The 14,063-nt window shown below is 44.4% G+C and overlaps 1 protein-coding gene across 1 annotated transcript in view; it reads right to left on the bottom strand.

Annotated features, from left to right (window-relative positions):
• Positions 1-13,099: 13,099 nt before the first annotated feature.
• METTL16 (methyltransferase 16, N6-methyladenosine) overlaps positions 13,100-14,063 on the bottom strand; it is an 82,866-nt gene continuing 81,902 nt past the window's right edge. Inside the window, exon 10 of the mRNA XM_049782391.1 lies at positions 13,100-14,020. Within this exon, the coding sequence (XP_049638348.1) occupies positions 13,397-14,020 (624 nt within the window). The 3' untranslated portion in view covers positions 13,100-13,396. The remainder of the gene's footprint in view (positions 14,021-14,063) is intronic.

Raw genomic sequence — 14,063 nt, 5'->3', positions numbered from 1 at the left:
TCTTCATTCCTTCCTTTCTTTTTTCTTTTTTTGTTTTTGGGTCACACCCGGCAGCACTTAGGTTACTCCTGGCTCTACGCTCAGAGATCGCTCCTGGCAGGCTCGGGGGACCATATGGGATGCCGGGATTCAAACTACTGTCCTTCTGCATGGAAGGCAAACGCCCTACCTCCATGCTATCTCTTTGCCCCCCCCCCCTTTCTTTATTTTTAAACATTTTCTTGGCCACACTTAGCAGTGTTTAGGGTTTATTACAGTTCTCAGGGAGCAATCCTAGTGGACTTGGGATACTGTACCAAGGCAAATGCCTTACCCAGTGTTGCCCTACAGTGATTTTCCAAAGGCTTTTTGTTGTTGTTTTTGGGTCACACCCGGCAGCACTCAGGGGACCAAATGGGATGCCAGGATTCGAATCACTGTCCTTCTGCATGAAAGGCAAATTTGGCTCCATGCTATCGCTCTGGCCCCTCCAAAGGCTTTTTGCTTCTTACCCACACTTAACAGTTTTGTCAGAGCTTAAAAGTTAGTGTACTTACATCATAAGTAGTTATTTTTTCCCCATCAAAAAGTGATTTATGTTTTAAAGTATATATACTAAAATTTGTTTTGTTTTGTGGGAGCAAAGGCTCAGGGACTATTCTGAGCTTAGTGCTCAGGGGTTGCTCTTGGTACTTGGAGTCCATACAGTGCCAGTGATGCAAACCTGGGGCTTTTGCTTACAAAATATGTGATCCGGCTGAAAAAGCCAATCCGCTGAAAGCAACGCAGACTCCAAAGAACAAAAGTCGCTTTAGTCCTCCTTGGAAAACAAGTTCAGTTTCTGTTCCACTCCAGAAAGTTATCAAGAGATCAGAAGCCAAATGCCAGCAACAGAATAGAACTCAGGAGAGTAAAAAGTTTCAATTCCAAACCAATCCATCATTATGAGTTTTACAGGAGCCAGAGTGGTGGTACTAGAGGTAAGGCATCTGCCTTGCAAGCACTAGCCTAGGACGAACAGCGGTTGGATCCTCTGGCGCCCCATATGGTCCACCCAAGCCAGGGGCGATTTCTGAGCACATAGCCAGGCGTAACCCCTAACTCCTGAGCATCAAACGGGTGTGGCCCCCCCAAAAAAAAACAAACAAAAAAAAATGAGCTTTACACTTTAAGTATCACTCAGCATTATGCTACTAGGGTCAATAACCTACTTCCTTAGAAAAGAAAATTTATGTTACATTGGTGAAGGGGGGTGTTCTGTTTGTGACTGTAACCCAACTATAATCATGTTACTTAAATAAAAAATATAAAGGGCCCAGAGAGATAGCACAGCGGCGTTTGCCTTGCAAGCAGCCGATCCAGGACCTAAGGTGGTTGGTTCGAATCCCAGTGTCCCATATGGTCTGCCGTGCCTGCCAGGAGCTATTTCTGAGCAGACAGCCAGGAGTAACCCCTGAGCACCACCGGGTATGGCCCAAAAAACGAAAAAACAAAACAAAACAAAAATAAAAAAAATTTAATTTTATCTATACCAGAGACATTTTGCAAATCACATTTTATTTTTTTTCGGGCCACACCCGTTTGGTGCTCAGGGGTTATTCCTGGCTAAGCACTCAGAAATTGCCCCTGGCTTGGGGGGACCATATGGGACACCGGGGGATCGAACCTGGTCCTGATCCTTGGCTAGCGCTTGCAAGGCAGACACCTTACCTCTAGTGCCACCTCGCCGGCCCCCACATTTTATGTTTATAAATTTATATATTTATAAATTTATAGTGATAAATTAAAAAAATTGTAAAACTTTATAGATTTATAAGGTGATAAAGATATAACTGAAAGAAAACAATTTTTGGTGTTTTTGAGCCACACCTAGAGATCCCTGGAGGACCATCTATCCACCTATGGTGCAAGGATTTGAATCAGGGTCAGCCAGAATGCAAGGTGCTGTCCCTTAACTCTTTTTTTTTTTTTTTGGTTTTTGGGTCACTCCCGGTAGTGCTCAGGGGTTACTCCTGGCTCCATGCTCTGGCAGGGTTGGGGGACCATTTGGGATGCAGAGAATTCGAACCAATGACCTTCTGCATGAAAGGCAAACGCCTTACCTCCATGCTATCTCTCCAGCTCTGTCCCTTAACTCTTGTAGTTAACTCCCCAGTTCCTTAAAATTTTTTATTTATTTATTTTTGTTTTTGGGCCACACTTAGAAATGCTCAGGATTTATTTTTGACTGCACTCAGTGATCACTCTTAGTGGTGCTGAGAGACCATATGATGCTAGGGATCAAACCCAGATTTGTACGTGGAAAGCAAGTGCTTTACCCAATGTACTATCTCTCTGTATTTAATGTACTATATCGAGGAAATCTTTTGTTTGATTTTTGTAACCCGGCGGCACTCAGGGGTTACTCCTGGCTCTGCGTTCAGAAACTGGTTCTGGTAGGCTTGGAGGACCATATGGGATGATGAGAATTAAACCCGGGTCTGTTCCAGGTTGGCTGTGTCCAAGGCAAATGCCCTACCGCTGTGCTATCACTCCTGCCTTCTGGGAGTTATTCTTTTTTTTGGGGGGGCCACACCCAGTAACGCTCAGGGGTTACTCCTGGCTATGCGCTCAGAAGTCGCTCCTGGCTTGGGGGACCATATGGGACGCCGGGGGATAGAACCGCGGTCCGTCCTAGGCTAGTACTGGCAAGGCAGACACCTTACCTCTAGCGCCACCACGCTGGCCCCTGGGAGTTATTCTTTACACCAAAATTTTTCAACATGTTTTATACTGGTGAACTGGTATTTATTCTGCATATTGATCCATGGACTGGCAGTAAATACTTTGCACTCAGGGATCACTCCTGGTGGGGTTGTGGGGGGCATATATGGGAGCCTCTGTAGAATCCAGGTTAGGTGCATTTTTTTTTTTTTTTTTTGGTTTTTGGGCCACACCCGGTAATGCTCAGGGGTTACTCCTGGCTATGCGCTCAGAAGTTGCTCCTGGCTTGGGGGACCATATGGGACACCGGGGGATCGAACCGCGGTCCGTCCAAGGCTAGCGCTGGCAAGGCAGGCACCTTACCTTTAGTGCCACCGCCCGGCCCCAGGTTAGGTGCATTTAAGGTAGCACCTTAACCAATGTACTGTCTTCTCCAGCTCTGGACCAGCTGTGACAAGCAAGGCAGTGGACCAGCGGTTTTCAACAACTGTGGATCAGCACAGCAGTTGAGACCATTGCTCTAGATATGCCTGAACTGGGTGAAAATGCTCAACAGTTTCCATTCTGCAGCTCCACCCCCACTGCACTAGTAGCAAACAATATGGTACTATTTTCTTTTCACATATTTTATGTTAAGGGTCTGCTCTAGTTGTTGCCAAGATATGCCGGGGGCAATCAATGTTTGATTGTAACAAACAGCCACCACCCCTAAGAGATCAGGATAGAGGCTGGAGAGAGTACAGCAAGTAAGGCACTTGTTTTGCACCTGCCCAACCTGAGTTCGATCCCCAGTATTGTATATGTTCCCCCAAGCCAATCAGGAGTGATCTGGAGAGCTGAACCAGGAGAATGCTCTCAGCACTGCTAGGTATGGACCCAAACCTGAGATACATCAAAATAGAAAGTATGCCTCAAAATCATTTAATACTGGGGCCAGAGCAGTGGCGCAAGTGGTAAGGCATCTCCCTTGAGTGCACTAGCCTAGGAATGGACTGCAGTTCAATTCTCCAGTGTACTCTATGGTCCCCCAAGCCAGGAGTGATTTCTGAGCACTTAGCCAGGAGTAAACCCTGAGTGTCATTGTGTGGCTCAAAAAAAAAAAATTTAATACCAGGCTCAGATTTCAATCTAAATAGAACCCGAAGCTGATAGTTTTCTCTAGAAGCTCTCCTATTAAGCCATAGTGCTCCAAATAATAGTAATTTTTGGTTCTTGTTTTGGAGCCACACCTGGTGGTGCTCAGGGGCTATACTACTGGTTCCGTGCTCATGGAACCATAAAATGCTGGGGTTTACCAAACCTGGGCACAACATGCAAATCATGTGTTCCAGCCCTTGAGCCATCTTCCTGGCCCTGGAAGCATCTTAGGAATGAAGTCTGGTGACTGGACAGACAGTATAGTAGAGTGGGTAGGGTGTTTGCTTTGCAAACAAAAGCTAACCTACATTCAATCCTGGGCTTTCCATATGGCCCTCTGAGCATTGCTAGGTGAGGACTCCAAACAAACAAGGGCCAAAGAGATAGCACAGTGGTAGGGCATTTGCCTTGCATGAGGCCAACCGGGAAGAACCTGGTTCGATTCCCGGCATCCCATATGGGCTCCCAGCCGGTGAGGGATGATTTCTGAGTGAAGAGCCTGGAGTAATCCCTGAGCACCACCTCAGCTGGGTGTGTCCCAAAAAACAATCAATCAATCCATCAAATGTTAAAAAACAGGGGGAACAGAGAGATAGCATGGAGGTAGGGTGTTTGCCTTGCATGCAGAAGGACAGTGGTTCAAATCCTGGCATCCCATATGGTATCCCGAGCTTGCCAGGAGCGATTTCTGAGTGTGGAGCCAGGAGTAACCCCTGAGCGCAGCTGGGTGTGCCCCCCCCCAAAATTAAAAAACAAAAAACAAGAAAGCATGAAGTCTGGAGTAGGGTGAACAGAAAAGGGCAGGTGCATGCCTGGCACATCTCGGAGATGCTTACTTGTACCTTGCTATTGCTGAGCAAAACTGATTTCTTTCTGCTCCCCAGAAATGTGGGATGGCATGACTCTTGCCAGTGCTGTACCACCCAACTCTGCTCCACTGGTTCCCTGCCCCCTATTCAGCCTCTACCTCACAGTACAGCTGCTGGAAAAGCAAGATGCAGTGTAGGATGGTCCCCAGTAATACTGCCACATGATGGCCCCCCAAAAATAAAGAAAAATACCCCAAATGTTTTAATTTGGGAGCTGGAGAGGTTAAGTATAGTGGGTACAGCTGGTCCTGGTTCAATCCCCAGATTGAACCATATGGTCCCCAGAGCACTGATTGAGCTCAGAAACAAGGGTAAGCATCAAGTATCACTGAGTCCACCCTCCAAAATAATACTAAATGTTTAAATCTGGAAATTGGCATTAAAGTATTAGAACTCTGACAGACAACATGAGTAAAGAAGACAAAAACTCAAGAATCATCTCAAAAGAACATCCTTTTTTATCTATACAAATAAGAAAACCAAGTATATTAAGGCAAGACCAGAAAGTGATAATACCCAGTACCACAGCCACAAAAAGACAAACTTTTTAAACTTAAAACAAAATTGGCTAGTAAAGTTTTCAGTAGAAATATAGAAAGCAAAATAATATATCAATGGGGAAAAATGCACTCCTTTAAAACTATCTAAGGAATTAATCAGTTCAACTAGGACAACTAATACAAATAATTTGAAGAAAACTAATCAAACTTTGTCATCACTAACTAAATAAGCATGATCTCCAAAGCCAATGTATGACATTAAGTCAAACACTTCACCTTAAAAACAATAGCAGGGGGGCCGGAGAGATAGCATGGAGGTAAGGCGATTGCCTTTCATGCAGAAGGTCATCGGTTCGAATCCCGGGGTCCCATATGGTCCCCTGTGCCTGCCAGGAGCAATTTCTGAGCATGGAGCCAGGAGTAACCCCTGAGCACTGCCGGGTGTGACCCAAAAACCACAAAAAAAAAAAAAAAAACAATAGCAGGAAGAAACAGTTGTGGGGCCTGTGCACACTGGATAGAGCACTTGCCTTATAAGCAGCTAACTTGAGTTTGATTCCTGGTACCCCATATGATCCCCTAAGCCAGCCAGGAGTGATCCCTGAGCACAGAGCCAGAAGTAAGCCCTGAGCAAAGATGGGTGCAGACTACCATCCCTCCACTCCCAAACAACAGTTGGGGAAACATTAATGGGTGGGGGAAACAAAGAAAGATACTAACATATCCAAGAAACTTGTTCTTGAATTTTATTGAGGTCAGATTGTTCAATCTAAGACTACTACATTTAGAAAACCTCTTCATTTAAGCAATACGGAGATCTCTCCATGAAAAGAAATAGAATTCCCCTATGATGGCAATACCATTTACTAGCATCTATCCCAAAACACAAAACATTCACTCAAAAGACTATATGATCAACTGTGTTCATCACAGCACTTGGCATAACAGCCATAAAGAAACAATAGACAAGATGCCTAACTATGGATGACTGGATCAATAAGTTGTGGTATATGGAGAAAAACAGCCCAGCTCCACTATTAAGCTCCAAAAGAAAATTATGGCAGCTGAGGTGCTAAAAGCTCTGGGGCCTTCTCAGAATGGTTGGGGATAAATTTCTCCTTTCTGTCGGAAAGCACAACAGCCCAAAGCCACACTTCCACCCTCCAACAGAAATGACTCAGTTCCATAATTTAACCTTTATCAAACTGCCAACCCAACAAATTTGTTCCAGATCTACATATCTTGGACCGTATGGCAGCTACACCTCAAAATTTCATAATAATGTTAGCACAGTAGGATCAGAGTAAACATGATGGGAAAGTTACATAGAAGATCATCAAGCTCAGTAAGCCTAAATAGTAACACAGAGGCTCAACTAGCATCAACCACAGCCTGGGAAATCCTTAGACACTGACATTGTCTTTAGGACTACCACAGAGATTTAACAATCATTTCAAACTGACCTTTTTTTTGTTTGTTTGTTTTTTGAGCCACACCCGGTGACGCTCAGGGGTTTCTTCTGGCTATGTGCTCAGAAGTTGCTCCTGGCTTGGGGGACCATATGGGACGCCAGGTGATCGAACTGCGGTTTGTCCTAGGCTAGTGCTGACAAAGCAGACACCTTACCTCTAGCGTTACCACGCCGGCCCCCAAACTGACCCTTCTTGATATAACTTTTAATAATTCCATTTGCCTTTGGGTTGTAACAGACAATATGAAGTATATTTGCTTGTGTCTGTAAGGGGGCAGGCAGGTAGGTGGCAAACTGGGGACAATGGTGGAGGGAAGGTCACACCAGAGGTGAGAGTGGTGATTGAACATTTAATGCCAGAATTATGAGAATTTGGTCAATTACAGTGTTACATTCTTTTTTTTTGTTTGTTTTGTTTTTGGGCCACACTCGGCAGTGCTCAGGGGCTACTCCTGGATGTCTGCTCAGAAATAGCTCCTGGCATGCACGGGGGACCATATGGGACACCGGGATTTGAACCAACCACCTTTGGTACTGGATGGCTACTTGCAAGGCAAACGCCGCCGTGCTATCTCTCCAGGCCCCTTATTTTTTTTTTTTTTTAAAGAATAAGATTATGGAGGTTGGTATAGAATGCACCTGGGGAACTTTGGTGGAGGGAAGTTGACACTGGTAGTGGGATTGGCCCTGATTCATTGTATGTCTGAAATCCAACTATGAAGGACTTTGTAAATCATAATGGTTTCAATAAAATTTAAAAAGGATAAGATTATAAAATAAAGAAGTTATGGTATATACATACACACAACATGAAATACTGTGCAGATGGGGGAGAAAGCATGGGGGAGAAATCATGCATTCTGCAATCACATGGATATCATGCTGAGTGAAGGCAGCCAGAAGGAAAGGAATAGATATAGAAAGATCTCGGGGCCAGAGCAATACTAAAACTGCAGGCAGGGCATTTGCCCGGGACACAGGCAACCCAGGTTCAATATCTGACACACAGGGGCTGGAGAGATAACACAACAGGTAGGGCATTTGCTTTGCATGCTGCCAACCAAGGTTTGATTCCCAGCATTCCATTTGGTCTTCTAAACCTGCCAGGAGTAATTTCTGAGCACAGAGCCAGGAGTAACCAGAGTGCTGCTAGGTTTGGCCAAAACCAAAACCAAAACAACCTCTAGGGGCCAAAGTGGTGGCTCCTGCATGAGGCTGATCTAAGATGGACCTTGGCTCAATCCCCCAGCATCTTATATGGTCCCCCGAGCCAGAAGCGATTTCTGAGCACATAGCCAGGAGAAACCCGAGTGTTACAACCCAAAAACAAAAACAAAAAAGCCCCAACAACCCCCAAACACTGATCAGAGTAGACATACTATAACGAAAGTAACTCTTGGTGATAGGTCAACTTTGCTTAAAGAAAGCCCCGAGGACAGAAAAGCTCACTTGAGTGAATGAAAGGATGGCAAAAGAATGCCAACAAGGCCTAGCTCAGTAATCAGCCTGAACATATAGCACAGAATGAAAAATCGGCTGATTGCTTCTGGATTATCAGGGAGAAAATGAACAAAGATGGGAAAGCAAAAAAGACATTCTCTGTATGTCTCAACCTGATGAATGAGGGAGGGATGATCAAAAGAAGTAGTACTGACCATAATTAATGTACTGATTCCAGATGCCAAAAAACTCATTAAATACTGGTTATGCCTTATACTAGCCTTGCTTGTGTAAGACTTCTTATAGTCTATGAGAAGGCCATCTGGAGGTCAGCTTATTGAAGAGATAAGATATACAATTGTTGGAAATTCAATAACAAAGAGTCAAAAAATGTTTTGGGGGGACTGGAGTGATATTACAGCAGGTAGGACACTTGTTCTGTATGAGGTCAGCCCAGTTCCATCCTCAGCATCATATATTGTCCCCTGAGCACCAGTTGTAATCCCTGAATACAGAGCCAGGAGTAAACTCTGTGCGCACTAGATGTGGCTCCAAAACAAAACAGAAATAATTTGGGGGACGGAATGATAGGACAGTGGTAGGGCTTTTGCCTTGCACACGGCCACTACAGGATGGACAGTGGTTCGAATCCTGGAATCCTATATAGTCCCCCAAGCCTGCCAGGAGTGATTTCTGAGCACAGAGCTAGGAGTAACCCCTGAGAGCTGCTGGGTGTGACCCCCCAAAAAGAAGCCAAAAAAGAAAAAAAAAAAGAAAAAAAAATTTGGGAGAAGAATAAGGAGGCTTGTGTAAACAAAAGGTCAACAATGAAGATACTGGGTAGGAGCACTAGAAATGGAAAATAAACATCACAAATCATGGTATTTCAAGATTGAAAAAAAAAAAGGACAATATGACAAAGGAACCAAGAATAGATGACAAGATAGCGAAAGAATGATACATATACACAATGGAATATTACCTGGCCATAAAAGATAAAGTCATGAAATCTGTTGCTACATGAAAGACTATTCATGCTGAAGGTTAGAGGGAGAGTGACAATACAGAATGATCTCTCTCACACAAGTGGAATATATAAAGAAATATAATGAATGCCCAAAGACAATGGAAACAAAGAACATGAAAACTGGTCTTAAGTAGGAAACATGCTTGAGGGAATGGGGGGATAGGACAGAGAGAGGGCAAGATCTATGGTGAAGGGAAATATTCAAGCAGGAGAAAATGGCAGTGTTATGTATGAACCTCTATCAGCAACAGCACTGTAAACCAGTGCAAAAACTTCTTAAAAAAAAAAAGCCGGGGCCGGAGAGATAGCATGGAGGTAAGACGTTTGCCTTTCATGCAGGAGGTCATCAGTTCGAATCCCGGCGTCCCATATGGTCCCCGTGCCTGCCAGGAGCAATTTCTGAGCATGGAGCCGGGAATAACCCCTGAGCACTGCCGGGTGTGACCCCCCCCAAACAAAAAAGCCAAAACCCCCCCAAAAATGCCTCTTATAGAAACAGACAAATGGGGCCCGGAGAGATAGCACAGCAGTGTTTGCCTTGCAAGCAGCCGATCCAGGACCAAAGGTGGTTGGTTCGAATCCTGGTGTCCCATATGGTCCCCCGTGCCTGCCAGGAGCTATTTCTGAGCAGACAGCCAGGAGTAACCCCTGAGCAACGCCGGGTATGGCCCAAAAACAAAAACAAAAACAAAACAAAACAAAAAAAAAGAAGCAGTCGGGGCCGGGCGGTGGCGCTGGAGGTAAGGTGCCTGCCTTGCCTGCGCTAGCCTAGGACGGACCGAGGTTCGATCCCCCGGCGTCCCATATGGTCCCCCAAGAAGCCAGGAGCAACTTCTGAGCGCATAGCCAGGAGTAACCCCTGAGCGTCACAGGGTGTGGCCCAAAAACCAAAAAAAAAAAAAAAAAAAAAAAAGAAGCAGTCAAATGGGTAGGTGAAAAATGGAGCATTAGTGAAGGGAAGTGGGCATTGGGAAGGGATTTGTGTTGAAATATTGTGTGCCTAAAGCTCAATCATGAATCACTTTGTAATTTCACTGTGACTAAACTAAAAAGAAAAAGATGATAAAGAAACCTATCCTCCATGGGGCCGAGTGATAGCACAGCGGTACATTTGCCTTGCACGTGGCTGATCCAGGACAGACCTGGATCTGTCAAAAAAAGAACAAAAAAACAAAAAAAGAAAAACCTCCAATACATAAATCAGGAATAGCTTAATTAAAAAGTGTCTACTACACAACACTTGCAAAATATAAAATAAAAATCAGCCTGTCCAAACAAATTCAACTTATTTTTCCTTTTGGACCACATCCAGTAGTGCTCCAGGGTTACTCCTGGCTCTGTGCTCAGGAATCTCCTGGCAGTGCTCAGGGTACTACATGGGATGTCAGGTATCAAAGAAGACTGGCTGTGTGCAAGGCAAGTGCCCTACCCACTTTACTATATATTGCTTTGGCAATATACCCAAATTCAACATTTAAAGAGCTGAAGTTTGTAAAGAGTGTCTTCATGAGAACACTCCTAAATTCATAGATGTTAAAAGGCCATTTTCCTTGTGAGTCTTCACTGAAACATTAAGAAATTTGGGAAATGAAACAGATTTGGCCACCCCAATTGACGCAGCTCTATGCAGAGACCAAAGTACCAGAAGAGAAGTAAAGATATAAGGAGCGGGGTTTGTACTTTCCAGGGCTGCTTGTTCTGTAATGGAAATGCTGACACATCCTTAAAGAGTGCAGCTTCTATGATGAAACTCTACTATACCAACTCCTTTATTTTCAGAAAAGTGTGAGCGTTTCCACACTGGATTCAGCAACTGATGTGGCAATTACTCATGCTTGTTGGATTGCAAGTCTTACCAAATAGAGAGGGAAAAAAAACGAATGAGGTCTAAATTAACTTGACCTCAGAATTTTCTAGTAATAGCAGGTAAGCATTAGCAGAGGGTTATATGAGAAAGAAAGCAGTATATGATCGACTAATCAGATTTTTCTTTTTCTTTTTGTGGTGTTGGGAATTGGGCATTGGGCCTCACACATGCAAAGAAAAGTGAAATACTGCCTAACTACATTCCTAGTCCTGAATTAGACTTCTTTGTGTTATCTTGTGTTGAGTAGCAGAGGTGCTTAGGACCACACCCAGTGGCAAGGATTTGATCCAGAGACTCCCACATGCAAAGCATTATAGCTCATTAAACTATCTCTCCAGCTCTCCGATTTTTGTTTGTGTTTCAGAGACACACTCAGCTGTACTTAGGACCTACTCTTGACTCTTTTTTTTGGTGGTGGTGGTGGGCCCATACCTGGCAGTGCTCAAGGGTTACACCTGGCTCTGTGCTCAGAAATTGGTCCTGGCAGGCTCGGGGACCATATGAGATGCAGGGGATCAAACCCAGGTCTGTCCTGGGTTGGCCATGTACAAGGCAAACATCCTACTGCTGTGCTATTGCTCCAGCCCCTTACCCTGACTCTTAATTCAGAGATCACTCCTACTAGGTTTGGGGACCATACAGGAGGCTGGAGATCGAATCTGGATTGCTGTGTGCAAGTATCCACTGTACTATCTCTCCAGCTCCCCTCCTCTCCATTTCTTTTGTTTTTGTTTTTGGTCACACTCAGCAGCGTTCAAGAGTTACTCCTGGCTCTATGCTCAGAGATTGCTCCTAGCAGGCTCAGGGGACCATATAGGATGCCGAGATTCGAACCACCATCTTTCTGCATGCAAGGCAAATGCCCTACCTCCATGCTATCTCTCTGCCCTTCTCTCCATTTCTTACTCCTATCATCAACTGCTACTAACTTCAAGTGATGAAAATGCTATTTCTAGCTCTGGACTCAAATAGGGTTGAGAATATTAATGAAAAACAAAACAGCAAAGCACCATTTTCCAATGTCCAAACAGATTACATGCATTCACAATAAAATGCTACAATACAACTTTCAACAGGGAGTAGGAATCTGGCTATATAATCTTGTGTCCTATCTGGGAGTTTGCTTAATTCTGTTTCAGAAATAAGCAAAACCAGGGGCCAATGTGATAGCACAGTGGTAGGGCGTTTGCCTTGAACGCAGCCGATCCAGGACGAACCTTGGTTCGATCCCCAGTGTCCCATATAGTCCCCCGAGCCAGGAGCAATTTCTGAGCACATAGCCAGGAGTAACCCCTGAACATCACCAGGTGTGTCCCAAAAAGCAAAAAAGAGAAATAAAGAAAATCAAAGACATAAGTCAGTAATGTGATGTTTCCAGGTGTCCCTCAGGTTCTAAGATCTCTCTGGCTCTTCCATCCACTAACAGTAGGCTAGTTCCTTTTAGGATTGATGCAGGGAAAATTAACTACATATATCCAGAGGGAAACATTCAGCCTTAAAGTTGATGAGAAGAGGCACTGGCTGTTTACCTAGGGATTCTGCCTCCATTAATAGGATAAGAAATAAGAAGTGATAGTACTGCGAGAAGGGCATTACCTTGTGCCTGGCCAACCCAGGATCAAACCCTGACATCCCAGATGGTGTCCCGAGCTTGCCAGGAGTGATCCCTGAGTACAGCGCCAGGAGTAAAACCTGTGAACCAAAATCTGTCTGAAAAATAAAACAATGGTTGAGGGTATGTGAGAAACATTTTGCAGACTGTTTTCAGTACTGAAAATAAGAGTGCAGAGGAGGGGATGTAGCTCAGTGATGGAGTCAATCCAGAAGGGAGGAAGAGGAAGAAGAAGAGGAAGAAGGGTGGAAGGTAGGAAGGAAAGGAAGGAAGGAGCAAGCAATGGGGGTGACAAAGGAAGCCAGATAATCTGTGTAGTTCTGATTGACTTCAAAACTCATCTTTTAGATTCAGAGAGCAAGCTAAAGCAAAATCAGTTTAAGTCTGGGTTAAGTTCCTTATAATTTTTTTGAATATTAATAACTATAAATTTTCCTCTTGAATTATCATACTACAATGTCCTGTAACTTAAAAAAACAACAAAGCAACAAACATTGGGGGAGACATGGGTTGTATTTAAAGTGGATTGATTTATATCTGCTTTTGAAATTGTTTTTGGTAGGAGTTTGGGCCACTCCTAGCAGTGTTTAGATTATTGGTGCTGGGGATTGAACTGGGGTCCACCACATACCTACCCCCTGTACTCTCGTTTTCTCTGGTACCCCTGTATCTGTTTTTAAAGATAACTCTACATAATGGTACTAGCGGGGCAATGGCAGCATTTCTCAGGTCATTCCAAAGCAAGCTGCTTTATAGAAAATCATAGTTCCAACAGGACAAGATGCTTGGAGTTAACTAGCAACCACCCTGAAAATTTGGTTGCGTATATAGGTACAAAGCTGGTTCATCAAATCCCTATTCTGACCCTCAACCCAATGCATTTCAACTAATGCATCATTCACCTCCTTCTTAACATTTATCAAACACTTAAACAGGTAATGTCCAGCCATTCCTTGGAGATGATTTCCTTTTTCAGACACAGGGTTGCTGAACTGCTCAGAAGCCTTTTGGTCCTGGGCATCATTGCTAGAGCCTTTATAGCTTTCCCAAACCTCCATCCCTCCCTTTTCCTCACTCCTTTCATCCTCCATGGGCTCTGGGTTTTCCTCCTGGGGAAGTAAATCCTGGTGTGGGTCCTGGCACTCAACAGCAGCGGGCGGGCCTTCTGGCAGAGCAGGCCCATGCAGGGCATTCTCCAGGGTGCCCTTTGCCAGATCTGGGTTACTGCCAGACTCCTTGGGGTTAGACTTTTTCTCTTCCAAGGCTTGGATGACATCTTCCGGAGCTCGAGGAACTTCTCTCAGCTGTCTCACTCGTTCTCTTTTCTTTCTTCTTAAGTGAATCCAGGAGTTTTCTATGGCTGTTAGGAAAAGGCTCACTTCCTCCTTCCCACAGGGAACTCTTTTGTGTTGGACCTAGTTGGAGGAAAAGACAGTTTCACTATAGAAAATTCCCTCT

Source organism: Suncus etruscus, chromosome 1 (assembly GCF_024139225.1).
Source record: "Suncus etruscus isolate mSunEtr1 chromosome 1, mSunEtr1.pri.cur, whole genome shotgun sequence".
Lineage (NCBI taxonomy): Eukaryota > Metazoa > Chordata > Mammalia > Eulipotyphla > Soricidae > Suncus > Suncus etruscus.
This window is presented reverse-complemented; position numbering and strand designations above follow the sequence as displayed.